This window comes from Papio anubis, chromosome 11, assembly GCF_008728515.1.
Source record: "Papio anubis isolate 15944 chromosome 11, Panubis1.0, whole genome shotgun sequence".
In the NCBI taxonomy this organism is placed as follows: domain Eukaryota; kingdom Metazoa; phylum Chordata; class Mammalia; order Primates; family Cercopithecidae; genus Papio; species Papio anubis.
The window spans coordinates 68,309,990-68,335,579 of NC_044986.1; the positions used below are offsets into that span (position 1 = coordinate 68,309,990).

Sequence of the window (25,590 nt, forward strand, 5' to 3'; positions counted from 1 at the left end):
AGGCTTTACCTAAAAATGAATTTCCAGCTGGGCCCACATTCTCAACAGGAATAAGCTAGTCGAATAGCCTCACGCAGGACAAGAGTGACAGTTTCAAGTCTCTACCCCACCTATTTATCCTCTGCAGCTTGTCCTGTTGACATTTTCTGCCTGGACACAATTAGAGGTGATCTGCTTGAGGCCAATTTGGCAACAAACCCAGACACCACAGTTGCATCCCAGGATTTTTATAGAGCACCAAAGTTAATATATAAAATTAAAGATTCTCAGCCGGGCACGGTGGCTCACGCCTGTAATTCCAGCACCTTAGGAGGCCAAGGCGGGCAGATTAGGAGGTCAGGAGATCGAGACCATTCTGGCTAACACAGTGAAACCTCATCTCTACTAAAGAATACAAAAAATTAGCCTGGCGTAGTGGCAAGCGCCTATAGTCCCAGCTACTCGGGAGGCTGAGGCAGGAGAATCGCGTGAACCCAGGAGGCGGAGGTTGCAGTGAGCCGAGATTGCACCACTGCACTCCAGCCTTGGCGACAGAGCAAGACTCTGTCTCAAAAAAAAAAAAAAAAAAAAAAATTAAAGATTCTCATCCAGGTGTGGTGGCACACGCCCGTAGTCCAGCTACTCAAGAAACTGAAATGGGAGAATCACTTGAGCCCATGAGTTCGAGGCTGCAGTGAGCTTTATGTTGCTGCATTAGCATGGGCAACAGAGAGAAACACTGTCTCTAAATAAATAAAGACCAGGTGCGGTGGCTCACACCTGTAATCCCAGCACTTTGGGAGGCCGAGGCAGGTGGATCATCTGAGATCAGGAGTTCCAGACCAGCCTGGCCAACATGGCGTGCCTGTAATCCCACCTACTCGGGAGGCCGAGGCAGGAGAATTACTTGAAGTCAGCAGGTGGAGGTTAGAGTGAGCCGAAATCACACCACTGCACTCCAGCCTAGGTGGCAGAGCGAGACTCCGTCTCCACACACACACACACACACATACACACAGATTTTCACAAGAAGCCGATCCTCCTGAGAACCACTCTGCAGCACCTTAAGCATTCATTGTTCCCCTTCGCACGCAGTTTGAGAAACAGAGTCTGACAGGCCTGCTGAGGTAGGAGCCCAGGGTTCAGCCACATAGTCAGTAGGTCTCTGGGGCCATCCACCTGCTCACCCTTGTGGCATGGCCCTGAGCATATGGGGGTCCCGGCCTCTTGCAGCTGATCCAGACTGAGCTGGACGAGGAGCCACGGGATCACAGCCCAGGGCAGGGTAGCCTGCGCTTCCGCCACAAGCCACCAGTGGAGCTCAAGGGGCCCGATGGGATCCACGTGGTGCACGGCAGCACGGGCACGCTGCTGGCCACCGACCTCAACAGCCTGCCCGAGGATGACCAGAAGGGCCTGGGTCGCTCGCTGGAGACGCTGACCGCTGCTGAGGCCACTGCCTTCGAGCGCAACGCCCGCACAGAATCCGCCAAATCCACACCCCTGCACAAACTTCGCGATGTGATCATGGAGAGCCCCCTGGAGATCACAGAGCTGTGACTAAACAGGGAAGCCTCGTGGGTGTAAGCAGCACCTGTCCACTGCCCCCTCCCAGGGAGCAACGGCAGGGACAGGGCCGGTCGGGGAGCTCCTCCCAAGGCCGGGCCTGGGGGACAACCTTGGCTTGGCCCTGGCAGCCTGCATCAGCTGCTCAGATCCCACTTTTGCCAGATGCTCATTCAGCATCTGACCTCTACCTTCGTAAGATCTGTTATTTTTATAAGAAAACCAAACAAAAATGCTAAGCGTCTAAGGACAAGGTAAGGAGGGTCACTGGGGCCCAGAAGTCTGGGGAACAGCTCGGCTCAAGCTGAGCTGAAAGAGGCCGAACAGGCCCTCCTCCCTCCGGACTCCACCCTGCAAGCACTATCCCCTCCGGCTGAGCAGGCGCAAGGGAGGCCCGGCGTGGGCATCCCCTGCTGGCCGGACACCCGACTCCAGTCCAAGTCCCGCTACATTTCCACCACATTCCTGCTGGATGTCCAGGTGGAGGTGGCATCCCCACATGGACAAGGTCAATGTCAATGAACAAGCATTCTCTCCATTTCACTGGCTTCCCAAATGTGCCCAGCTTATAAAGAGAAGTGACTGATGTTCCCTTGGGTTTTGAATGTGGCGTGTTCGTGTGTATTCCTTTTTTAAATTAAGTTATTCCCTCAATAGTTTCCCCTTGGTTTTGTTTAACTGGCACTCACTACAAGTTTCTGGAATGGTTTGTTTAAAAAGCAAGGCAACTCTCAAGGAACTGGCACCGTGCTCTGACTCTGGCCTCTAGGGAGCAGGGACAGGGGCGGATGAAGGGCAGAGCCGTCCTTCAGGTGCGCCCGACCTACTGCTCGCCCTGAGTCCTGGGGAGGACCAGGTGGGATTTTTCCTTTATCCACTTTGCTTTCATTTTCTGGCCAAGAGGGGTCATGGGAGTGCTGGGCCCCAAAGGTGTCATGGGCTCAGAGCTCATGAGAGAGGAACACACTCTTCCAGCTGAAGAGTCACAGAAACTCAGGCCCAGATTTGGCTAACAGAATTTTATTGTTAAATCACAGAAACTTTAGTGCAAAACAAAACTCACAAAGTCCATTTAATAGCAACTGCGTATCCTGCTGGCTTTGCTTGCTGTCTCCTGGCAACCAGAAGTAGACAGAAGCGTGGGTGCCCAAGTGGGCTGCAGACAGCATCCAACCCACACCCCAGCGTCCAACCCACACCCAGCAGACCCCTCAGCATGCCGCCCTCTAACAGGAGCCACAGGCCTAGGAACTCGCCATCCACATTTATTTGAAAAGAAAGGTCAAAAGGAGCCTCTATGAGACGGGGGAGGGGTGCAGGCTGCAGCAGCACCTCAGCAGCCAGGGACACGTAGGCAACACGAGCAGGCACAGCGCGGCCACCACTGTCCACACGCTCACACAAGCCAGGCCCGCGGGGCCTTTGGAGAGCTAGCAGGTTACATTCAGGCAGATGGCCCCCTTCCCACCCAAACCCACAGAACCCCAAACAAGGCATCACCAGGAAAGACACGGGAAAGCCAAATCACAGTTGAACCAGGGACAGAGAAACCGTGGCCCCACTGGGGTCCCAAGCCACCAGCAGCTGCTTCCAAAATCCCTGTGCTATTACAGCGGGAATTAAATCATTTAAAAAGCCTGATTATTCCAGGCTTCTAATCTTTCATATAAAACTGCCTTTGTTTTGCTGCTTTGTACAGCTGAGAGGCCCAGGAAAGGGGAGAGGGTCCCTGACCAGGGCAGGAGGCCACCTCAGAAGCCCAGGCCCACCAGTGCCCAAGCACATGTCGGGGCTCAGAACAAGGCCCCAGCCAAGAGGGTTGATGGCCTCCAGTCAAGAAGCTGTGGCTCATGCCAGCAGAGCTCTCTCCTCCTCCAGCAGGTGCCATGCGAGGGCGGGCTAAAAGACCTCCAGTGCATCAACATCCATCTAGCAGAGAGAAAAGGGCCACTGAAGCAGCTATGTCTGCCAGGGGCTAGGGGCTCCCTTGCAGACAGCAATGCTACAACAAAGGACACAGAAATGGGGGAGGTGAGGGAGCCCTATTTTTATAACAAAGTCAAATAGATCTGTGCGTTCATTCTCCCAGACACACAAGTAGAAAAAAACTAATGCTGCGGTTTCTCCAAGCTGGAATATTCCTCCTCCTAGTTCCACACGTGGCGTTTGCAATGCTCGACAGCCTGGTAGGAGACAGGAAGCTGAGTTTAGTCTTCAGATGACAAACTCCATTCCCGGCCCATCGGTGTATCAGATATCACCCCCAAATGGGACCTGTTCTCTTGTCCTAGGTCAGTTAGACAGCACCAGATGCTGAAGACCCAGGACAGGATCTCACTTAAAAGCAGGGAACACATGGCCATCAGAGTGTTGGGAACTTCTAAGACACGAGTCCAGAGCAGCAGGCGCCTGCAGTAGTCTGCAGATGAGTACCCATGCAGGCAGGGCTCAGGGCCCTTCGTCTGCCTACACCCGGCACCCAGCGTCCTGCGAGCAGCCTGCAAGCTAATTCCCAGGCAGAACCTCCTCGCCTCAGTTAGGCTACACACCAGCTCGGGCCTTGAGAAGCGGGCCCACATTTCCCCAGGACAGCAGCAGAACCAGCCGTGGGGTGGGGCTGGTGGTGGAGATGGGCTGGAGCCTAGCTGGAGGAAAGAGCTGGACATGGCCAGAATGGGGGCCCCCTGCCCCTCCCTGCAGTGGTCCAAGATGACACAACCGCCACTGACATGGTCACAAGGAAGTCCGGTGAGGAAGGAAAAGTTGCGCAAAGCAACATTAAGTAACAGGCCGGACCAAACATCCCCACCCAGGGAAGCAGCATAAGTCATCCAACTGGTGGCTGCCAGGCCAGGCCAGGGCCACGGTGCCCTAGGGCTGCTGGGTAGGGGCCAGCTCTCAGGGCTTTGAGTTAAGAGACTCAGGCCTGGCTTCAGCAAGGGCAAACATGTTCCAGGGAACAGGACCTGGGCAAAGGTCTGGGCAATGAATCCCACAGACTTTGTGCAATCCTTGGAGTGACCTTGTACAAGTCTGACACTGTCACAAGGGAAATGAAGAAAAGAGCAACAAAGCAGAAGCAAAAAATTCCCCCCCCCCCCCCCAAAAAAAAATCCACCCCACCCTTCACTACAAGAGTAGAGTTCACCCTGTCTTTTCTGGGGGACCATGAGTAAGCCTAACCACCTCTCTGAGCCTCCGTTTTCTGACAACATAAAAGCAGGGTGGAGAGTTGATCACTGGGTTCCCGTTAAAGCAGGATTCTCCCGCAGGCTACCCCAGGGCAAGACAGGCTGGTGGCGCTGGCTGCTGGGCTACTCACATTGCACTGGGCTGCCGTCTCTGTGTTCTGGCACCAGTAGCTTGGGCCCCATACACACTTCTCAGTTCCCAGCAAGGGCTTATGGGCTGACGGGCAGGCTCCAATTTTCTATACGGTGAGAAAAGGAAAAAAGAAAGGGGGAGAATGAGAGCTGCCCAATGTATCCCTTTCAAAACTAAGAAAACAGTTTCCAGAACGAGCTAGAATCAGAGCTCCACCACGCTCTTTCAGAACATCAGGGTTGCTGAGGAAAGCGATGGGGCTTGGGGGACTGGCTCCCTACCTTCTTGGCTCTCCCACAGCAGAACCCAGAGACTCCACCCCACGGCCAAGTCTCGGAGCAACCCTCCCGGGTCTCTGCAGCCCCCCAGGTTACAGCTGCCCGAGAGGACCCACACCACCCAGTGAGGCTCACCAAGCACACGAACGAAGGATCCATCACCTCCACCAGGATCTCGATCAGCACGGGCTCGTACTCTGCCACAAACTGATCACACTGTAAAGGAAAGCGGGGACACAGGTCCAGCTCTGGGGGTGTCCGAGCACAGTGGGGCACAAAAGGCCAGGCAGCCCTGGATACACTCTTCCCTGAGAGCCCCTGGCATTCCCAGCCCACTGGGTCCTGGGGCCTCCCTTCCCAGACACCCTATCTGGCCTCTCTACTTCAGGTTGCTTCCCCCAGTGGCTCATCTTAAGCTAACAAATCACCTCCAAGTAAAACTTCATTGGACTCCATGCCCGGAGGCAGAAACAGCTGGTTTTCCATCAAAATGTACCCCAGCCTTGGCATACTTCATCAGGTTCTGTCATGCCGGCCTACCGCAGCCCAGCCCGAGGCATACCTGCTTCTGGTAAGGGTCAGGCAGGAAGCTGCAGCCTTTCTCAAGAGCAGCCAGGATCTCCTGCTTGGTGCTGTTTTTCTCCAGGTTACGATCCAAATAACCCACCAGCTTCTTGCACACTTCGCAGAAGCCACCGTCCTTCGGCTGAGTCACATGAACTACACAAGAGGGCAGCGGGCTCAATGCTGGCAGGGCCCTCCCAGACCCAAGAGGGGCACCATCCTCTCCCGCCCCACACCCAGTGCTCACCGGTCAGCGCAGGCAGCCGCGTGCCAGAGCAGAGGCGCAGCATGCTGCACACCAGCTCAGGGCTGACCTCCTGCAGCAGGATGGACAGGATTGAGCTGCCGTACGTGTCCACCACCTCCTGGCACTCTTCCGACAGGGACTTCGGCAGCTTCGAGCATATTTTGTCAAAAGTGTCGAGTATTTCTTTCTGAAACACAGGAGAGGATCGTGTGAGAAGACGGGAGGCTGGGCAAGGGTTGGGGAGATTCTGAAAATACTAACATGACCAGGAAACGAGTCAATGGTGGGTGCCGTTTCCACCCCCAGAAAACTATCAAACCACAAAGCAGGGCAACGGTGTCTACTTCCCCTGAACCCTGCCAGCCTAGAGGTCCCACTGGTGAGGACTGCCTTCCACGAGATGGGGACATGGCTGTACACATGCCAAGCCTGGGCCAAGCCCTCTCTCCTATGGGACTTTCCCACTGGGACATTCAGGCTCAGGGGGCAGAAGAGGGCCTCTCTCTGCCAGGAGGACAGCATACCTCAGTCTTGTTGTTGTCAATCAGCTTGGTCACCTCCTTCACCAGGAATTCACACACCTCACAGTAAACATCAGACTTTGCTGGGACCTCGTGCTTCTGTGGGAAGAGTAGAAGGAGAGTACTTTAATGCTGGGACTCACAGCCCTTGGTCTTGCTCCCCTAAAGGAAAGGGGCTGCAGACACCAGGGTGGGTTAGCACATCAAGGGCCACTGCCTACTGAATTCCAAATGATGTGTGGCTTGTAACATCCAAGTTAATTCCCTATTTTTATATGGTGGGAGACCCACCTGCCTCCTTCCCCAATCTTCTATCAACACCACCTCCCCCTAACCCCACCAAAACAAAACCCAGGAATTCACGGTTCAGGAGCTAGAAAGTCCCTTGTCCACCCCAAAGAGCTGTCCTGATGATGTTTCAGTTACAAACATTTCATCACTCAGGGTTCATTCTGGGGAGGATGAAGGACCAAAAGCAAAGGGAGGGGCTCACTATCGGTCCACTATCTAGAAGGCAGCATGGTGAACACATTTCAGGTCTGCTCGTGTGTCTGCCATGTCTCATTAGCACTTGAGAATGCTCTTCTAGAACCCACCTTTAAAAAGGCAATACTGTCACAGAAGATGTTCTGTGGCAGTGGAAATGTTCTCTATCCCTGCTGCCCACTACAGGCTCCAGCTACCTGTGCACTGAGCACCTGCAATGTGTCTCATTTTGCTCCATGGTATTGCACTGAAATTTAAGTAGTCACATGTGGTTGGAACACGAGCTATAACTCTTCAGTTTCTCTGGCTGCATCTTGGTCAGCGGGCTGGAGCCGAGGAGCAGCCCGTGGAGAAGGAGGCAGGAAGCAGTGCTTCCTGGATTCCAGCTGACACTTCGGCCTGGCCCCTGGGCCACACACTCTGCACATGCAGAGAGAAGATGGCAGAGAGAGACAAACAGCTGGCAGTCAAGTGCCGTGGGATGTTCTAGAACAAGAAGCATGTACATGTGCCATGTGTTAAGGCATCACACAGCCCGGGCCTTGAAGAACTAGGATGTAAGCCCCACGGGCACAATGACATCATCTGTTCAGCACAGCCCCTAATATGCTGCCTGGCCCATAATAAATGCCAAATACAAATGTATTATGGGAGGAAGTCGTCTGACCTTCACCAAGTGAGGTGTTCTAGTTAAACAAAACAGACACCCACACGGATTTAGTATATAGGCTGCAGGCCCAGTGAGGCTTCCGCATACTCTGAGGGGTGTGCTGGGAACATCCAGTCTGTCAGGGCCACAGGATGGGGAAGGACCCAGACAGTGCATGTGAGAAGGTGAGGCTGGAGCCAGGCACCGCGAAGTCACCTTTGAATGGCATGCTGAAAATACTCAGGCTAATGATCCCACGACCATTAGGGTTTACTACCAAGGCAATAAAATGTTTTCAAAAGAACTCAGAGGCGGGGGCTGCATTAGTATAAGGGATAGCATAAACCAGTGATCACAAACTCAAAGACCTTCAGGAGCCAGGCAGGGAACCGAAAGAAGTGACTTGTAGGATGCAATGTGACACAGCAGGGAGTGGTGTGGCACTGCACAGCCCTGGCCAGTACACACAGTGACACCAGGTACCTTAATGGGCTCCACCAGTTCCAGGGCAGGGATGACATTCTTGGAGGCCACTTTGGCGGGGACCAGAGTCTGCATGGGCATCTCTTTCACCTCATCACAGAACCCAACCAGCGCACAGATCTCCTTGGGTTGCTGAAGAGAGCACAGAACAAGCAGTCAGCGGCAAGCCTGCACCCACCGCCCCTTAGTCCCAGTCCAGCTGGGGGACAGGGAGCTGGACAGCATCCTGGGCCCAGGTCGAGGCTGCCTCCCTCTCCTCCTCCCGCAAGGGGGCAGATTCCAGATTCCATGTTAAACGGCTTGTGTCTGAAGCAGTGCATATGTGCCAGTTACATCTCGGAGGAGACCACACAAAGCTCCTAAGGGACATCGAACACAGCCTCCATCCAGGGCCACCACGAGGCAGGGAGACCCCCCAGCACTTTCCACATCTCCAAGGACACCTGGTCTGCTCTAGAATGTGTCTTTCTTTTCAGGTCACTCTAGGTAGGAACTAAGCTATGCTTTTTTCTAGAGGGGAAACTACCATGCCCGTAAACTAACAGAAAGCCAAATGTGTTAGAAATAAAACCACACCGGATCTTTCAGTGGCAGGACCATTTAAAATGATGCATTAAGGGGAAATGCTGGCTTTTTTAAAAACCACATTCTATGTTCACAACTGCACACAGTGCGCATGAAAACCCAATCCCCCAAATGGATGAATCATTTTAAGCCACAAGGTCTCCAGATTGATCCCCTTTCACCATTTAGACACCAAACACAGAGCACTAGACAGTCTAGAATCCTGACCAGGACGCTCTGACGGCCAAGAGCGAGACAAGTGTATACACTCTGTATACTGTGGAAATAAATGCAACCAGCAACTAGCTCTGAGCCTGAGTGCATTTGCCTCCCAGCACCACACCCTAAAGCAGCAGGAATAAAGGTGCTAAAAACGGGACCTGTTAAGGGAAAAGAGCTAGACCATGACCATGGCTCATCTTGTTTTAATATCAAGAAGGCTCGAGAATTAATAAGACTGGGGGAGTCTGGAAAGCAAATCCCAAATACCCTGTCTTTGGCACACCTTAAGAATGAAAAATAAATAAATAATAAGAACGCAGAAGATACAGCAAGCTTTTTAGAAAAAAGTAGATGCCAATATTCAGGAGGTATAGGGCTGCTTCGGCCTCGATCCGCTTTGTTCCAACTCTCTGAGGAGGCCTAGGTAAAAATTCAAGCATTTCAACCAAAGTCCTCTCCCATTAGACTTCAAAATACCTTCAAAAAAGCTCCAATGCTAATCCCAGTGGATGGATGCCAATGCTCAGAGGTGGCAGTGTTCAGGATGGCCCCAAAGGACACTGACTCAGAGCAAGTATGGACTGGGCACTTGGTTCCTGTAGCATGCCATCTGATGTGGCTCTAGATCCCAAAGGACCCTGTTACCCAGAGGGGCAGAAGCCACAATCAAGAGATTGTTTCCAATTCTCTGGATCCAACAGCCAGGAACAGTCTGCTGGCTGTCTGCAAATGTTTGCTCATGCAGCTGAAGCATTTCTGTGGTTATGAAAGACAGCACTAAAGACATGCAATGCCTACTTGCATTGTGACAGACACAAGGTGCCCTGGGGAAGCCAGACCTACACTGGACTTCCTAACCAGCCTATGCTGAAGGAGGCTGAGGCACCTCCTGGGCCACCCATGGTTCCCCATCGTCACACTGGTGGCCTGCATGTACATATGCTGTATATGGATCATGACCAGAGCGCAAGGCTCTGTTGGCTTCATTTTTCTGGCCCCCTGAAGGGGAGATGAGATTCCCCAACACCTCAAGGGCTGAATTACAGGGGAGAAATGCAGAAGCCCTCCCCAGCCTATTAACAGACAGGCACCCTGCCTCTCATAACCATTCCTTGTATCTGTCAGAGCTAATCACGCCATACCCCCCCCCACCAAAAAAAAAAGCAAAGTAACTAGAGGAAGCAGCAGACCACTACTACAAGCAGATTTCCCGACACATACCTGATCCTGCTGTTGAACAAAAAAACAGGATATCGGAGGTGAAAATAAGAGAAAGGAAAGGACACAACAGTTAAGAAAAATTAAAACAACAATCAAGCAGTTAACCAGGTGTAAGGATGTCCCAAGAAGTTCAGGGGAAATGCTCCTGCGGTCAGATCTTAGCAACCTACCGTGTTCCTGCTATCTTGTAGACAAGGGGGCCCTAAAAGCTTTCCTGGCCCTGCAGGGATAGACCATTTGGGGGCTGTCCTGCTCATGTGTGCACCATCTCCAGGTCTTAACACACTAAATCACACTCAAAACACTGTGCAGCAAGAGCCCCAGAAAATGCCACTTGATGAAGGGTCTCCATCCTCAGGAGCCCACGCCAGCCCCAGGCCTGCAAGGCTTTCCCACAGGATAGTGACCAGCAGCACCACGGAACAAGACACAGGGCTGCCCCAGTAAGGGGGGTGTGTTATAAACACCCTGAGGGGTCAGGGATCCTAGGGCAATCTACTGCAGGTGGCCAAATGCCAGCTGGAAGGCCAATTTAACAACGTATGCAAAGCCTCATGCTTCCATTCAGCAGTTCCAGCTTTAGTTCTCCATAATAAGGGGAAAGGCAGGGATATGCATATATGTATGCGTTTGGCTATAAGCAGATTTATCTTCCCAAAGGCAAACCTGAAAACCTAGACACATCCAGCCACCAGGGACCGGTTATGTAAATTCTCTATGTACACAGGTGATTATTATGCAAGCACTTAATCATTTGTACAAGAATATTCAATGGCCAGAAGTATTCAATGGACAGAAAAGTATTGTCCACATTTCCACACAGTATAACTTTTATAATGAGAAAAATATTTTAAGTTAACTATAAGGAAGTACTTCATGAGGTTAAGTCCCGTTAATGCTTATCTTTACCTGCTTCAGGTGCATGTCTTTGTAAGCTGCCTTTAACTGTTTTTAGAACATGGTAGGGTGTGAGTAATAATCCCAAATAAACTTCTCCTCCTCTTTGGCTTGAGTGGTTAGAGCAGGTCAGAGAGTCAATCTTTCAGGCTACTTGGCCATAAGTTCTAGCTGCAACTACCCAACTGTGCTGCTGTAGCACAAAACAGGCATCACTATGTTCCTCCAAAAAAAATACCCTTTATGCACAAAACATGATGGGCCAGTCTGCTGACCCCTGGATCAGAGAACAAACTCAAACGATGGTATGTCAATCTCAAGTAGTCAGAAAGTCAGTATGACAGACAGGGAAAAGGTGCTCCCCCGTCAGCCCCGCCAATCAGATCTAAGGAGGCAGTGCCCGTTCCCACCGTAAGCAGGCCACCCTGCTCTGCGTGGACTAGCGAGCTCATTTCCGGAATGGGTATTCTTGATTCTAATGAAGGAACACCCGCTACCACCTGAATGCCTCCAAAGCCAGCTCAGGAGTTACCAGCTCAAGCAGCAGCTTCAGCAGACACTGCTGCCATGCATGGGACCAACTCTGGGAGGTAGTATTCCCCCCACTCAGGCTGCAACACAGCCATTCTCACACCTGGCTTAGTTACAGAGCACTTGACTTCTATAGATCCCAGAGCTAAAGCCAGACCTGGAAACCTGATGGCCGGCCTGAATGGGCAGAGGCAAACAAACTGCCAGGAAGCCACCAGGGCAGTCCTGGGGATCAAGATGCTTCAGCCTCTCCCGTGACAGGGGAGGTACTGAGATTGCAAGTGGAGAGTCTCCTAGCCAGAGGGTTCGATTTAGCCCAATTCAGTACTCTAAGGTAAAAAAGGGAAACTAAACCATATAATTTTCAAAATTGCTAGAAATAACGAAACCTGAAAAACAAAGAAAAATGCTAATAAGGGGCCTCCGTGCCACCTACCATGTGCATCATCATCTGGATAGCAATTTCAGAATACTGGCTGATATAGTTCTTGCACTGGGGAGAGAGAAACAGATTCCTTAACAAATCACTGCAACAGTGCACCAAAAACCAACCAACTTTTCCCCCAGCATTTCCAACAGTGTCAACTGGTGACTATCAAGCAAGTTTCTAAAGTAGAATTTTATAAACGTCTGCTCTGGGTCAGTTTTCATAAGATGAAAATAACCATTTGGTTATTCTATCATTCATAGGAAATGTGTGCAAAAGATGTTTTGAAAATATTTTGTAAGGCACCTTAAAGATTCCATCCTCCTGTCTCCTTTATCTTACAACCTCACTTGCCCCAGGATCATACAGCAACTATTCAGTGGCAATTTGGAGAGAAGGCAGCTAGGAGATACACTGTTTAGGAACTGCAGCTTACTTTTCAAAGCCATTTACACAATCTCAGATGGCATTATAAAGCTTAAATCCAGTAGAGTCAAGTTACAATGATTTTTAACTGCCTATTTTCAGACAATCTAGATGCTTCCAGTAGACTCCACAGACTTGCTCCTTGTATTTGGGGAGCTTCTACAGAGACAGGACCAAAGGTAACATGATATAGCCCCTCAGAGAGGGTTCCATTGGGAAACTGTTTAAACGGTGTTATGCAAAGACATTTGAAATGAGGCTACAGGATTCCAAGACTTTCAACATCAGTGAGTGTTCACCTGATTGACATTCCTAACGGAAAGTCAGAGAGAAACCCTCAGCTGGACATGGTGGCTCACTCCTGTAATCCCAGCTACCTGGGAGGCTGAGGAGAGGATTGCTTGAGCCCAGGAGGTAAAGGCTGCAGTGAGCTATGATTGTGCCACTGCACTCCAGCCTGGATGACAGAGCTAAACCCTGTCTCAAGAAAAAAAAAAAAAAAAAAAATGGAGAAGGCCTCATCTCCTAGAGCCAGCCACTCCACCCAAAAAGCCTCTCTAGATCCCAAAGGACCGAGAGATTACAACTAGCTTCTCAGCTGCCAGTCTAGCAGATTTCTTCAGTTGTCAGGTACTAAAACTGGCATTTTGGTTTTATACATCCACCTGAGTGTGATTAATAATCTTGGAATAGGGTCCCAGAATGAAACCATCTAAGTTAGGGGCCAACAAAATGAGTTTCTGAGCCCAAAGGACTAAGGGAGGCTTCCAGGTGAACCATGGTCAGCAACCATGCTTGCTGCAGGAGCACAGTTAGAATTCTGAGTGTCACATACATTAGCCAAGCTTTCAAAAATAGGGTAAAGGCCAGGCATGGAGGCTCACGCCTGTAACCCCAGCACTTTGGGAGGCCAAGTGGGCGGATTACTTGAGGTCAGAAGTTCTAGACCAGCCTGGCCAACACGGTGAAACCCCATCTCTACTAAAAATACAAAAATTAGCTGGGTGTGGTTGCATGCGCCTGTAATCCCAGAGGTTAAGGCAGGAGAATCGCTTGAACCCAGGAGGTGAAGGCTGCAGTGAGCTGAGATCACACCACTGCACTCCAGCCTGGGCAACAGAGTGAGACTCAGTCTCAAAAAAAAAAAAAAGGCAGGGGGGTTAAAAAGTGTTTCTACAGTGTTCCTAATACACAGGGTGCCTGGCAGGAAACAAAATCTTCCCAGAAACGGTCTCCTACTTTTTGTCCCCAGTTTTATTACATATCCAGATGCCATTAACCAAAACAGATTCAAGTCTATACTACCTATTCAAGCTGCTTTCTGGTTAGAAAGAAAACCATGTTGTCTGAACGCCCTACTCCAGCCTCCAGAGCCCAAATCCCAGACCCAGACCATCCTCAATGCACAAGGACACAAGGCTCACCATGTCGGCCATGCCAGGGCCCAGGCGGTCACACTCCTCCTTGACATGTTCCACCAAGGCCTGGACAAAGGTGGAGTTGGTCCGTACAGCAGTCTGGATGTCGGTCACCATCTGAATGCAGTCCTGGCAAACGTCCCCATTATCCTACGGAAGAGGCAGTTAGGTTGGCAACTTAAGAGGATTCAAATTCCTAGGAAAACGGCCTTATATACTCAGGGCTACAGCATTAGTGGGCACTTACTGGCCAGTTCCTAAGGTGCTTTACAGGCTCTCAAATTACTGATAGGCTTAAAATCGATTGAGTGTTCATTATAGTAACAGTATGGTATAAAAAGGGGGTTTAGTATAAATAAAAAGGATGGCCAGGCACAGTGGCTCACACCTGTAATCCCAGCACTTTGGGAGGCCGAGGCAGGCAGATCGCTTCAACCCAGGAGTTTGAGACCAGCCTGAGCAACACGGTGAAACAAAAAACACAAAAATTTAGCCAGCTACTTAGGAGGCTAAGGTGGGAGGATCACTTAAGCCTCAAAAACAAAAAATACAAAAATTTAGCCAGATGTGGTGGAGTGCATCTGTACTCCCAGCTACTTAGGAGGCTAAGGTGGGAGGATCACTTAAGCCTCAGAGGTTGAGGCTGCAGTGAACCATGATCAAAAATAAAAGAAGTAAAAATTTTTTAAAGGGGGTTAACCTTTCCATATTTTAAATATCCCATTCTTTAGAAACTTCATGGTACAACCATTTAAAGGCTGGTTCATGTAACTACAGAGTTATGCACAGAGATAAGCCCCTGTTTAAGAGCCACACGTGCACTCTCTGCCCCTTTTGTCTCTCATCTCCAGTGCAACCAAAAATGGGGTCCTCAGTGGCCAGCCCATTGTCTTACCTTTGGCTGGGGCTTGCTGCGGGGGCCGTCCTGAGGGTAGAGGAGGAGAGGGATGTTGGCCATGAAGGGGGCCACCACCTCAGTCATGTCCAGCTCTGGGATCTTATTGGACTCCAGCTGCTTCTGGTGATTCAGCTCTGCCAGGTGCTTCTGGAGAGACTCACAGAGGTTGAGAGCAGAGCACACCTCCCCAGGACGGCTCTGGTGGGAAGGAAAGATGTCCTGCTGAAAATCCTCTCCCCGGGGGGAAAATAAGACAGGCCATCTGGTGCCTCTGAATTAGTCCCTCTCTTTAAATCCCTTAAAAGAAGCACAAACCTATTGTCTAAATTAAAACCCAAGAATGTCAAAATTACCCAATCCAAGTGCCTAACCACACAGCAGCCCCTAAGCTTCCTCAATTCTCCTACTAGGCAATGATGCAGTTTGGCTGTGTCCCCACCCAAATCTCATCTGGAATTGTAGCTCCCATAATCCCACGTATCATGGGAGGGACCCAGTGGGAGGTAACTGAATCACGGGGCGGGTTTTCCCGTGCTGTTTAGTAAGAGTAAGTCTCATGATCTGATGGTTTTATAAAGGGCAGTTCCCCTGCACACGCTCTCTTGCCTGCTGATATGTAAGATGTGACTTTGCTCCTCCTTCACCTTCCACCATGATTGTGGGGCCTCCCCAGTCATGTGGAACTGTGAGTCCATTAAATCTTCTTTTTCTTTTTATAAATTACCCAGTCTCGGGTATGTCTTTATTAGTAGCATGAAAACAGACTAAATATAGGCTTCCTAAATGTTACCTCTGCTCCCCTCAGCTCTTCTTTAAAGGAATAGGAGGCCAGGCGCAGCGGCTCACACCTGTAATCCCAGCACTTTGTGAGGCCGAGGCAGGTGGATCACTGAGGTCAGGAGTTCAAGACCAGCCTGGCCAACGTGGTGAAACCCTGTCTCTACAAAAATACAAAAATTAGCCGGGCATGATGGTGGGTGCCTATGATCCCAGCTACTTGGGAGGCTGAGACGGGAGAATCGCTTGAACCCAAGAAGCAGAGGTGCTGTCAGCCGAGATCGCACCATTGCACTCCAGCCTGGGCAACAGAGACTCAGTCTCAAATAAATAAATAAATAAATAAATAAATAAAGGAATAGGAGCTTCTTGTTGGAGGAGAAGAGTCAGCAATTCTAAGCCACTTCTCCGCAAAATGAGCTAACATAATGGCTTTCAACACCTTCCATATGCTGATGGCTCCCAACTGTTTAACTTTTGTAATCATGCCCACCCCGCAGACATCTCAAACTTACCCCTCATTCTATCCTGTCCAACTAGCTCCATTTTAGCAAGTAACTCCACCTTCATCTTCTCAGAAACCAGGGAGACATTTATAGTTCTTCCTCTCCTATACATCCCCCTCATGAGCAAGTCCAGTCCATTTAATCCTCCAAAAGAGAATCTGCATCTGCCGTTTCCACTGTCCGCATCCCATCTCACTCACAAGGCCATGACCTCCTGAGGGTCCTGTCGGCTTCCCCACTTGCAGCTTCCCTCAATGGGACCTAGACCTAGATCAAACCCTTTGACAAATGCCCTTACAATCATGACACTCCAAGGCTGTACTTGCAATCCTTGAAGATGGCCTAGAAGGCTGTGCGTGACACAACCCCTGCCTTCCTCACCAGAACCTTGGTCAACTTTGGTCCTGTCTTGAGACAGTCCTGCCCCACTGGCCCTCTTCAGTTACTTAAACACCTCTTCTTTGTCAAGGCCTTTCCAAATTCCACAAAGCCAGTTCCGTGTTCTTTGCTAAAGATCCAGTCTGTGACACAGGGTCTGCGTATGATACATACTTGATGAATGAAAGATGAGCATCTTTGTAGCTGAACACCCAAGTACATTAATTATAAGTTCACAGAAATAAATTCACAGAAGTGAAGTTTTGTGCTTGCTCAAAGGGGTCAAAGATCGGACATCATCTATCCAACTCACATCTCTGAAGGTTATGCCGGTTTACATTCCTTCAGCAGTCCGACCAGTCCCCAGCAGCCGCACCCTTGCTATCCCCAGGGCAAGTTACATACAGAGTGGTCTGCTGTGCCAAAGGAGCTATTCGGGATGTGAAATTGTAGCAAAATGCTGTTGAGGAATTCCAGAGCTATGAACAGACTTTCCATTTTAACCAATCTACTCGGGGCCACTGCCTCTCCTGGGCCCCAGAAGCACCTTCAAGGAAAAGCCTATTCCCCATCACTTACCATTTCTCCTTTAATGATGTCCAGGATGACAGGGAGGTAGGAGTCCACTATCTCCTTGCACGAAGCAGACATGTTCGGTTTGGGAAGCCAGTCACAGGTCTTCTCCAAGTAAACAAGGATCTCCTCCTACGAGAGGACACCAGGGTCAGAATCAGGACAGGCTTTCCTCCCTGGAAATAAATGGGCTGAAGGCAAGAGGCCCTCAATAGCTCCCAGAAAAACCAAGCCTGGAAAACAGCCAGCCCTCAGGGAAAAGGACTTGGCCATGTTACCATTACCTATGGCTCTATCAGGTCAATCAGGCAAAAGCAGACATGAACATTCAAAATGAAGATCCTCGGACCTGCAGTCTCGCAGGCACAGGGAATTCTAAGCAGAGATGGCCAAACTGGACCTAGGTATTAGTGGCATGCAACATAACATCTCAATTAACTTCGGGCATTTAGTCCCGGGGTCAGCAAAGGAGGCCCTTCAGCTTATTTTTGTACAACCCAGAACTCAGAATGGTTTTCACATTCTTTTTACATTTTTAAAAAGAGACTGTGTGACAGGGACAGTATATGGCTCATATAGCCTAAAATCTTTTCTCCTTGGTCCTTTGTGGAAGACATTTGCCCCCCTCAGGCCTACACCATTCCTCTTTAGACACTCGGAATCACAGCTCTCTTAGGAACCAGTGCACGTGCCCGTGGCTCAGGCACCATCCCCACTCACAGCCGCTCACCTCGGTGGCATTGTCCTTCAGCATATCACCAGCTGCGGTGACAACGTCTTTGCATATGTCACAGGGAAGGGATTTCTAAGAGAAAGAATACGAGAAATTTGTATTTGTAGGACACAAATTCACACCCCACACTACTGGAACTCCCCATGGCCTTTTCCCTATTCTCTCTAACCAGGGATATGATCATGACCACGCTCCCGTCACATCCTGGTTCTCCACTCTGCATGAGCAGTGCTGGGGCACTGCAGGGAGGGAAGAGGTGTGACTCACTAGAACACACTGTGATTTACAGGACACAGAACCTTTGCTCATACCCACGCAGCACCCCATGTGGCACAGGTCAATTTCACATCAATGCTCACAACACTTCTGAGGAAACTGAGGCTCAGGTGAAATCACAGAGTCACATCAGTACATCAGGGAGGTGGGTGGGACAGAGAAACGAACGCCCCACCCACTTCTGAAGGCACACCCACACTGAACCGTTCACCTGTGCTTCCTCTGCCTCCCAGGCATGTTAATGAGGTACCACCATGCCAAAGCCAATCTTCTGACTGGCACTAAGGCCCCCACCTGGACTAGAGGCCATGGAAATTCTAGTTGGTTCCTGCAGCCGTTGGGGAAGAATGCCCAGGCTGCCTTCTTGATGTCAACCAACTTTTCACCCACGAAGAACCATGTCTGGGTGAGACTGAGGAACATCTATGAACTTAGCTGCATTTAGAGAAACCGATTTGAACCTAGTCAGGCTAATACAGTCATCCTTTGGTATCTGAGGGAGTATCAATTCCAGGACCCCCGTGGACACCCAAACCCCAGGATGCTCAAGTTCCACAGACAGCCCGCAACATCTGTGGAAACAGAGGGTCAAGGGTACCATGCATGGAACCATAACGAGAGAGGCCCAGACCGGGTGCAGTGGCTCACGCCTGTAACCCCAACACTTTGTGAGGCCAAGGCGGGTAGATCACGAGGTCAGGAGTTTGAGACCAGCCTGACCAACATGGTGAAAACCCTGTCTCTACTAAAAATACAAAAATTAGCCGGGCATGGTGGTGTGCACCTGTAGTCCCAGCTACTCTGGAGGCTGAGGCAGAATTGCTTGAACCCAGGAGGCGGAGCTTGCAGTTTGCCAAGATCACGCCACTGCACTCCAGCCTGGGCGACAAAGTGAGACTCCGTCTCAAAAAACAAAAAAAAACAAAAAAAACAACAACAAAAAAACAGAAGGCCGGGCCATGACAAGACCAGCCAATGAAGGAAGTTTAAAAGTCCTTACTGGACACACATTAAACCTGGAAACAGGAAGTAGTATTAAAAAACAAGATTGAAAGCAAATTAGAAATCAAATCTGCAAAGAGTTTCAGACCAGTCGTGGTAGACCACGCCTGTAATCACAGCACTATGGGAGGTCGGAGGATGACCTTAGCCCAGGAGTTCAAGACCAGCCTGGGCAACATGGTAAAAACCTTATCTCTACAAAAAATACAAAAATTAGCCGGGCATGCTGGTGTACATCTGTGGTTCCAGTACTCAGGAGGCTGAGGTGGGAGGATCGCTTGAGCCTAGAAGGTTGAGGCTGCAGTGAGCCATGATTGTGCCACTGCACTCTGGCCTAGGTGACAGAGCCAGACCCTGTCTCCAAAAAAAAAGGGCAAGTATGGCCACAGAAGGCAGTTTTCCAGTGAATAATTCACAAACTGCTTCTAAAATAATGGTGCTAAGTTTTCTTCTCTCACTGAAGGAGCACTAGTGGCTCTCCGAAGTCTACTCAGTCAAACATAGCCCATACCATATGATGGCCGGCACAGCCCCAAGTGAGCCCAGGGCAGCAGCTCTGTGTTCAGCTGGCACGGTCAGCAGAGCATCTCCTGAGAGGGCTTGGGACCGTGAGGAACGCACCCGTGGCTTGTCGCCTTAGACCACGCCCCACACTAATATGCTATATTTAGCATCGGTTAGATGAAAAATCAGTGCTAGCTTCCTCAGTGTGGTTACAGCTGGAAATCAATTTTAAACTGCAACTGCGCTCCAGGATCTCAATCAGCAGTTTGCCTGTTTGAGAGGAATGAGGAGAAAACAAAATACGAAACGGGTAGAAAGTACCTGAAAAGCTCAGCGTGTACTTTGTGGAGTGAGTGACCAAGGACAGAGCCATGCCCATGTGCCCAGTGGTGGGAATGGGCACTGCCAACCCACTGGCCTCTTATCTAAGGTGAGAAGTGGGATCTGCACAGAGGCCCAGGAGGCAGTGTGGGGCACCTGGAGCCGCAGGCATGAAGACCTCATCCTGTCTGCCACAAGAGACCAGGCAGCCTCAGGGGAAGGAAACCTTAACCTCTCTGAGCCTCCATCGCCTTTGCTGTAAAACAGGTACATTCACCAAATAGGTCCTGCTTCCCACACAGCGTCACAGTGAGAAGCAAACAAAATCAGGCAAGAGAAAGTGCTCTGTCAATATGGTGGTGAGTTATAGCTGCTCTAAGGGGACCCCAGAGGAGTGCTGGGGCTGGGACTAGAGGGCAGCGGCACTCACCACTGTCGGCTTGTTCCAAACGGTCTGCAGGCAGTGCTTCACTGCCCCGCAGTCGGATGCCGTCTTCACATTCTGGCACCACACTGCCGAGCCTCTGGTGCATTCTTTCAGTCCGAGGACTGGGCTGGCTAGAGCTAAAATGAAAACCAGTGTGAGGAGGTGGCCTGTTTTGCAGCAAACCAGGTCGACCTGACTTATTTCCCCAGGGCTGACGGCGAGCCCTGTCCTTGAGCTGGATGCCCCTACTCGGCCCCTCACCCAGCTGTATGGGACACCAGCCACACAGATGCACCCCTGTCCCAGTCAAGAAGCTGCCTTGTCGGTCACAGGGCTGGAAGGGACTCATTTATCTGGTTCACTTTCATTGGTTCCAACTACCTTTAAACAGTATCAGGGAGTATCAGACTTTAAATCCTCATAACCTTAAAATGTTTCCATAAGTAGCAAAAGAAACCATAGGAGAAAAGACTGACAAATTCAAATACAGGGAACATCTGTGACTTCTGTAGAATGAATAACAGCAGTAGAAAAAAGAAAAACAGGCTACACGCGGTGGCTCACGCCTATAGTCCCAGCACTTTGGAAGGCCAAGGTGGATCGCGACGTCAGGAGATCGAGACCATCCTGGCTAACACGGTGAAACCCCGTCTCTACTAAAAATACAAAAAAACAATTAGCCGGGCGTGGTGGCGGGCACCTGTAGTCCCAGCTACTCAGGAGGCTGAGGCAGGAGAATGGCGTGAACCCAGGAGGCGCAGCTTGCAGTGAGCCGAGACTGCGCCACTGTACTCCAGCCCAGGTGACAGAGTAAGACGCCATCCCAAAAAAAAATAATAAATAAAATAAAAATAAATATCCTTATAACATAAAACAATTGCCAGCTGCAGCAGCTCACGCCTATAATCCCAGCACTTTGAGAGGCCAAGGTGGGGAATCACTTGAGTCCAGGAGTTGAAGACCAGCCTGGGCAACATGGCAAAACCTCATCTCTACAAAAAATTAGCCAGGCATGGTGGCACTCACCCGTGATCCCAACTACTCGAGAGGCTGAGGTGGGAGGATAGCTTAAGCCCAGGAGGCAGAGGCTGTAGTGAGCCAAGATCTCACCACTGCACTCCAGTTGTGAGCTACCATACCCAGCCCTAAAAATATTTTATCAACTGCCTTGAAAGTGCCTATGTTTCTTAAAACAAGTCCTTGATTTTAGAACCAAAAAATGGCGAAAAAAAATCCTCAGATTCACACCTCACTTCTAGGCCAACTATTCAGCTAGGAAACAAGATTACATCAGACTACATATAGAGGATGGTGGCGTAAGGGTCAAACTCCAACAGGCATCTCAGTAGGGTTGAACCAACTTTTGCTGCAATAGATACTTGGCCCAAGTCTGAGAAAAAAAAAAAAAACAACCCACAATCACCTGAGAAACATACTTAGAACCTCAGGAGTCTCGCTGTATGCTGCTTCCCTCTGTAAGCCAATTCTACGTATGTGTGTAACACACATAGGAAACAGTGTTATATAGGTCAGCACCCGTTCTTCCTCCAGGAGAGGGAAAGGAATGAAGTGCTTTCTTTCATTACTACCTCCACAAGCTACTCACACAAAGACTGAGTCCCCCAAAGCTCGAGCCAGATCACCTCTACCCCTTCAGACACAAGAAAATGAATTATTCATCTGCTGTCCAGGTTATAGCCTTCCCTGTCCCCAGAAGCAAAATCACAAACACGTCCAGTTCGCAATCTCAACCAAGCTGGCCACATTCCAGAGAATGCTGGTTTGTACTCTAGTTTCCAGGGGAAAACATGTGCCAGATGGGAATCAGTACCGAGCTCCCCAGATGGCTCACAAAAGCTTAGTTAGCCCATAGTGTAGCCAAGCATGGCTGGCGTCAGCCTCAGTTATAAATCTCAGGGGAGCGGTGGAGGGGAGGGAGAAATTGAGTCATGAGGGTAAGGGCTCTGAGGACTGTGCGGTCACAGAAACAGCTCAAATAGGAGCCGCAGACCTGATGACTCCCACCACACCCTAGCAGGCCCTGGGCCCCTAGGACTTTGAAAAGGACCCATGATGACACCATGATACACACTGCCTAGCCCTACCTCCAAATCAAGAGAGGGCCCGAGTGATGAACAGGTGGCTACCACCAAAATGAGTCTCTAGGCAGAGGAAGGCAGAGTGATACACAGGGAAGCCAGAGATGATGGGCTCAGACCTCAGGAGACCAGAGCCAGGCGGAAGAATCACCACCAAAAGCAGGGGCAAGTGACCGGCACTCCCCATTCTTAAAAATGCCCATCCAGTTTAACATCCACCCAGCTACTTTCTCCAGCCTTCTCAGCAGGGAACTAGCTACAGCTGACCAAAATCTAGAGTGTTTCTGGAACACAACTCACTCCCACAGGCCCATACGAGAATACTTTGTAGGTTGCCTACTTCCTCTAGGAATGTGAAACAATAAGTTTTCCATGATGACTTTGTTACTTATTTTGGTCTGGCCAACCTGAACTGAAAATAATCTCGGGCAGCCCCTTGTATCTGAAACTGGCCCAGCTAATACAAACTGTCACTTCCCAATCCATGACCTACTGAATGGCAGCAGACCTCTTCCTCAGACCTGGAGGCAAAAAGGTACGCATGGTGGAGAATTCGGCACGCCTATAAAGTCATCAAATTCCAGCGTAAAACAGATTTCCGTGGACACAGGAAGTAACACGTAAATTCCAAGCCCTAGAAACTCCCTTCTTAGCGAGACAGCCTCTTCTACCTCCAACCACAAGTCAAACATAAAGGTGCGTATTACAAAAACAGCCTGTGGTATGCAATGGATTCCATCTCCCAGGATGAGCGACATGATGACACATGTTCAGAGAGACTGCGTGTCCTCAGGGCAGGCACTGCTGGGTGGTGCTGGGGAGCTCCCGGCTGCCGAGAGGTGCAAAGCCCATTCTCAGAGCCTATCTCCTAAGAGGGGATCAAACAGTGGGTCAGAACCTTTTGGGGACATGGATCCCTTTCCCAGAAACTTTATTACACATAAAATTCTCCTAGCACAGGAGGAACTTCTCAGGCCCCAGCTGTGGATTAATCACAAAGCTCTACAGGCGAGGGTGGTTCCTCTCCACACAAGCAGGTCAACAATCCAGATGGTCACCAGCTCCACCGACTGTGCAGAGCCCAAGGCCCTCATGCCAGAGACCAAATGAACAGTCACAACTTTCTTTACCCCCAAGAGCGGGAGGAACAGACATCTAAGTAACGGTGTGTGATCCCACACATCTGTGGGAATGGGAGCGGCAAGGCAATGCTAACGGAGCCTTCCTCAAAACGAAATTGGAATTGGCACCTGCAAAATGGTGACAGAAAGGGCTGGCTACGTGGAGAGGGGATGGGAAATTCAAGAACATTCCAAAGAAGTCCAGTTATCTGTGGGGAAGGGAAGAAACTGTCCTGTCTTTTCAGGAGCGAAGCCAAGGAAGTAGTGGCAGCCAGGCTGCAAAGGCAGACACTCTCAGGTGCGCGAGGAATGGTCTCACCTGCCACACACACCCCAAGGTGAGGGCTCAACCCCATGGGCGATGCTGCAGGAAGCTCCAGGGATTTCTGGGTGGGACAGGACAGGTACGCTCATGTGTGGGTCTCAACCACCCAGGCACAAGGTGGCAGAACTGAAGAGGAGGCAGGAGATACCAACGCCAGGCACCTAACTGGAAGGCGAATTCAAAAACGTCCACATGAGAAATGGAGGCAGCAAGAGCCGAGAGACGCTAACACAGACTCCAAGAGAACAAGATGGGCAAATGGCACTAACTGGGTTCCATGAGAAGTCGGGAGGCTCAAAGGGAAAGCAGAACAGCAAGGGCCAACAGCACCAGGAGAGACACGCCCATGAGCACCATGAGCTGCTCAGCAGAGGCCAGGGAGGGGAGGGCCTGGGGCCCCACCCAGAGAGTCCCCTGGAGGACTGGGGATGAGTGACGGGAGAAGGAATGTTTCAGAGACATGCATGGTCATCTCCAAGTAGGGGGAGAATCCCTTGCACCTTCCACCCGGGTGTGGGACTGGTATGAGTGGCTCCAGCCCACAGACCTCTGAACAATGGGCGGAGAACTGCAGCTCCAGGTAAAGAACGCATCTAACATCCACCCAGGGGCATAAAAAGAGAACGGATTAGCCGGGCTTGGTGGTGCACACCTCCATAGTCCCAGCTACTGGGGAGGCTAAGGTGGGAGGATCACTTATGCCTAGGACGGAGGTTGCACTCCAGGGCCCCAGCGTCACTGCACTCCAGCCTGGGCAATAAAGCCAGAACCTGTCTCAGAAAAAAAAGAGAGAATGAGTGGCATCATCAGGTGATGACCTCACCAACAGTGGAAGCAACCAAGCAGAAACAACGCACAACCTATGAGCAATTCTACGTAAGAGGGATCCTTTCAGTGGTGGGCTGGACTAAAAGAGCTCCCAGGACCTCCAAGTCTTCATTCCAACAAAGCAGATGACATTTTCAGCATTTATAACTAATAAATAAAAACTACTCAAAACTGCTTTCTGGTGAGTTATTTCTCAAAACATGTTGCTAGCAAACCCTTTCATCTCTATTCGCATCCTCCCACAACCTACCCCCAAATACCGATTTCCTTCTCTGAGGCAGTATGCTGAACTCCAAGAAAGTTCTTAGAATGTTTGAGCTCCTGGAGATTTCTGATTAAACGTGTCATAAAGACATGAACAGCAATCGGAGCAAATCGAGCACTTCACTTCTTAGTTCAAGGGCCTGGCAAGAGAGCTGGGAACAATGGGCCCTTTTTATTTTTATTTATTTATTTTCTTTTTTTTGAGGCAGAGTCTTGCTCTTGTCACCCAGGCTGGAGTGCAGTGGCACAATCTCGGCTCACTGCAGCCTCCGCCTCCTGGGTTCAAGTGATTCTCCTGCCTCAGCCTCCCGAGTAGCTGGGATTATAGGCGCCCACCACCACACCCAGCTAATTTTTGCATTTTTAGTAGAGACGGGGTTTTGCCACTTTGGCCAGGCTGGTCTCAAACTCCTGACCTTGTGATACGCCCGCCTCGGCCTCCCAAAGTGCTGGGATTACAAGTGTGAGCCACCATGCTTGGCCCCACAACAGGACTTTTTTAAAGACATAGATTTCAGGGCCATGTGTGGTGGCTCATGCCTGTAATCCCAGCACTTTGGGAAGCTGAGGCAGGAGAATCACTTTGAGCTCAAGAATCAAGACCAGCCTGGCAACATGGCAAAACCCCATCTCTACAAAAAATACAAAAATAGCCAGGCGTGGTGGCAGGTGCCTGTAATCCCAGCTACTCGGGAGGCTGAGGCAGGAGAATCACTTGAACCCGGGAGGCGGAGGTTGCAGTGAGCCGAGATCGT

At 50.4% G+C, this 25,590-nt stretch overlaps 2 protein-coding genes across 12 annotated transcripts in view; one reads left to right on the forward strand and one right to left on the reverse strand.

Moving 5' to 3' along the window:
* Window positions 1-2,199, forward strand: part of CDH23 (cadherin related 23) — a 419,373-nt gene extending 417,174 nt beyond the window's left edge. For all 8 annotated transcript variants that reach the window (XM_021943382.2, XM_021943384.2, XM_031652259.1 and 5 more), the window contains one exon: window positions 1,213-2,199. In XM_021943382.2, the coding sequence (XP_021799074.2) occupies window positions 1,213-1,539 (327 nt within the window). In that variant the 3' untranslated portion in view covers window positions 1,540-2,199. The remainder of the gene's footprint in view (window positions 1-1,212) is intronic.
* A 350-nt stretch (window positions 2,200-2,549) lies between these two features.
* PSAP (prosaposin) overlaps window positions 2,550-25,590 on the reverse strand; it is a 34,856-nt gene continuing 11,815 nt past the window's right edge. For 2 of the 4 annotated variants that reach the window (XM_003903809.4, XM_017962968.3), the window contains exons 2-15: window positions 20,202-20,335; window positions 17,666-17,740; window positions 16,942-17,067; window positions 14,699-14,899; window positions 13,810-13,953; window positions 11,969-12,025; window positions 10,105-10,113; window positions 8,098-8,229; window positions 6,483-6,578; window positions 5,959-6,145; window positions 5,710-5,867; window positions 5,283-5,363; window positions 4,868-4,975; window positions 2,550-3,728 (exon numbers count right to left, since the gene is read on the reverse strand). In XM_003903809.4, coding sequence (XP_003903858.1) covers window positions 3,693-3,728; window positions 4,868-4,975; window positions 5,283-5,363; window positions 5,710-5,867; window positions 5,959-6,145; window positions 6,483-6,578; window positions 8,098-8,229; window positions 10,105-10,113; window positions 11,969-12,025; window positions 13,810-13,953; window positions 14,699-14,899; window positions 16,942-17,067; window positions 17,666-17,740; window positions 20,202-20,335 — 1,544 coding nt within the window. In that variant the 3' untranslated portion in view covers window positions 2,550-3,692. The remainder of the gene's footprint in view (window positions 3,729-4,867; window positions 4,976-5,282; window positions 5,364-5,709; window positions 5,868-5,958; window positions 6,146-6,482; window positions 6,579-8,097; window positions 8,230-10,104; window positions 10,114-11,968; window positions 12,026-13,809; window positions 13,954-14,698; window positions 14,900-16,941; window positions 17,068-17,665; window positions 17,741-20,201; window positions 20,336-25,590) is intronic. The other 2 variants (XM_009214734.3, XM_003903808.3) reach the window with 2 other exon arrangements.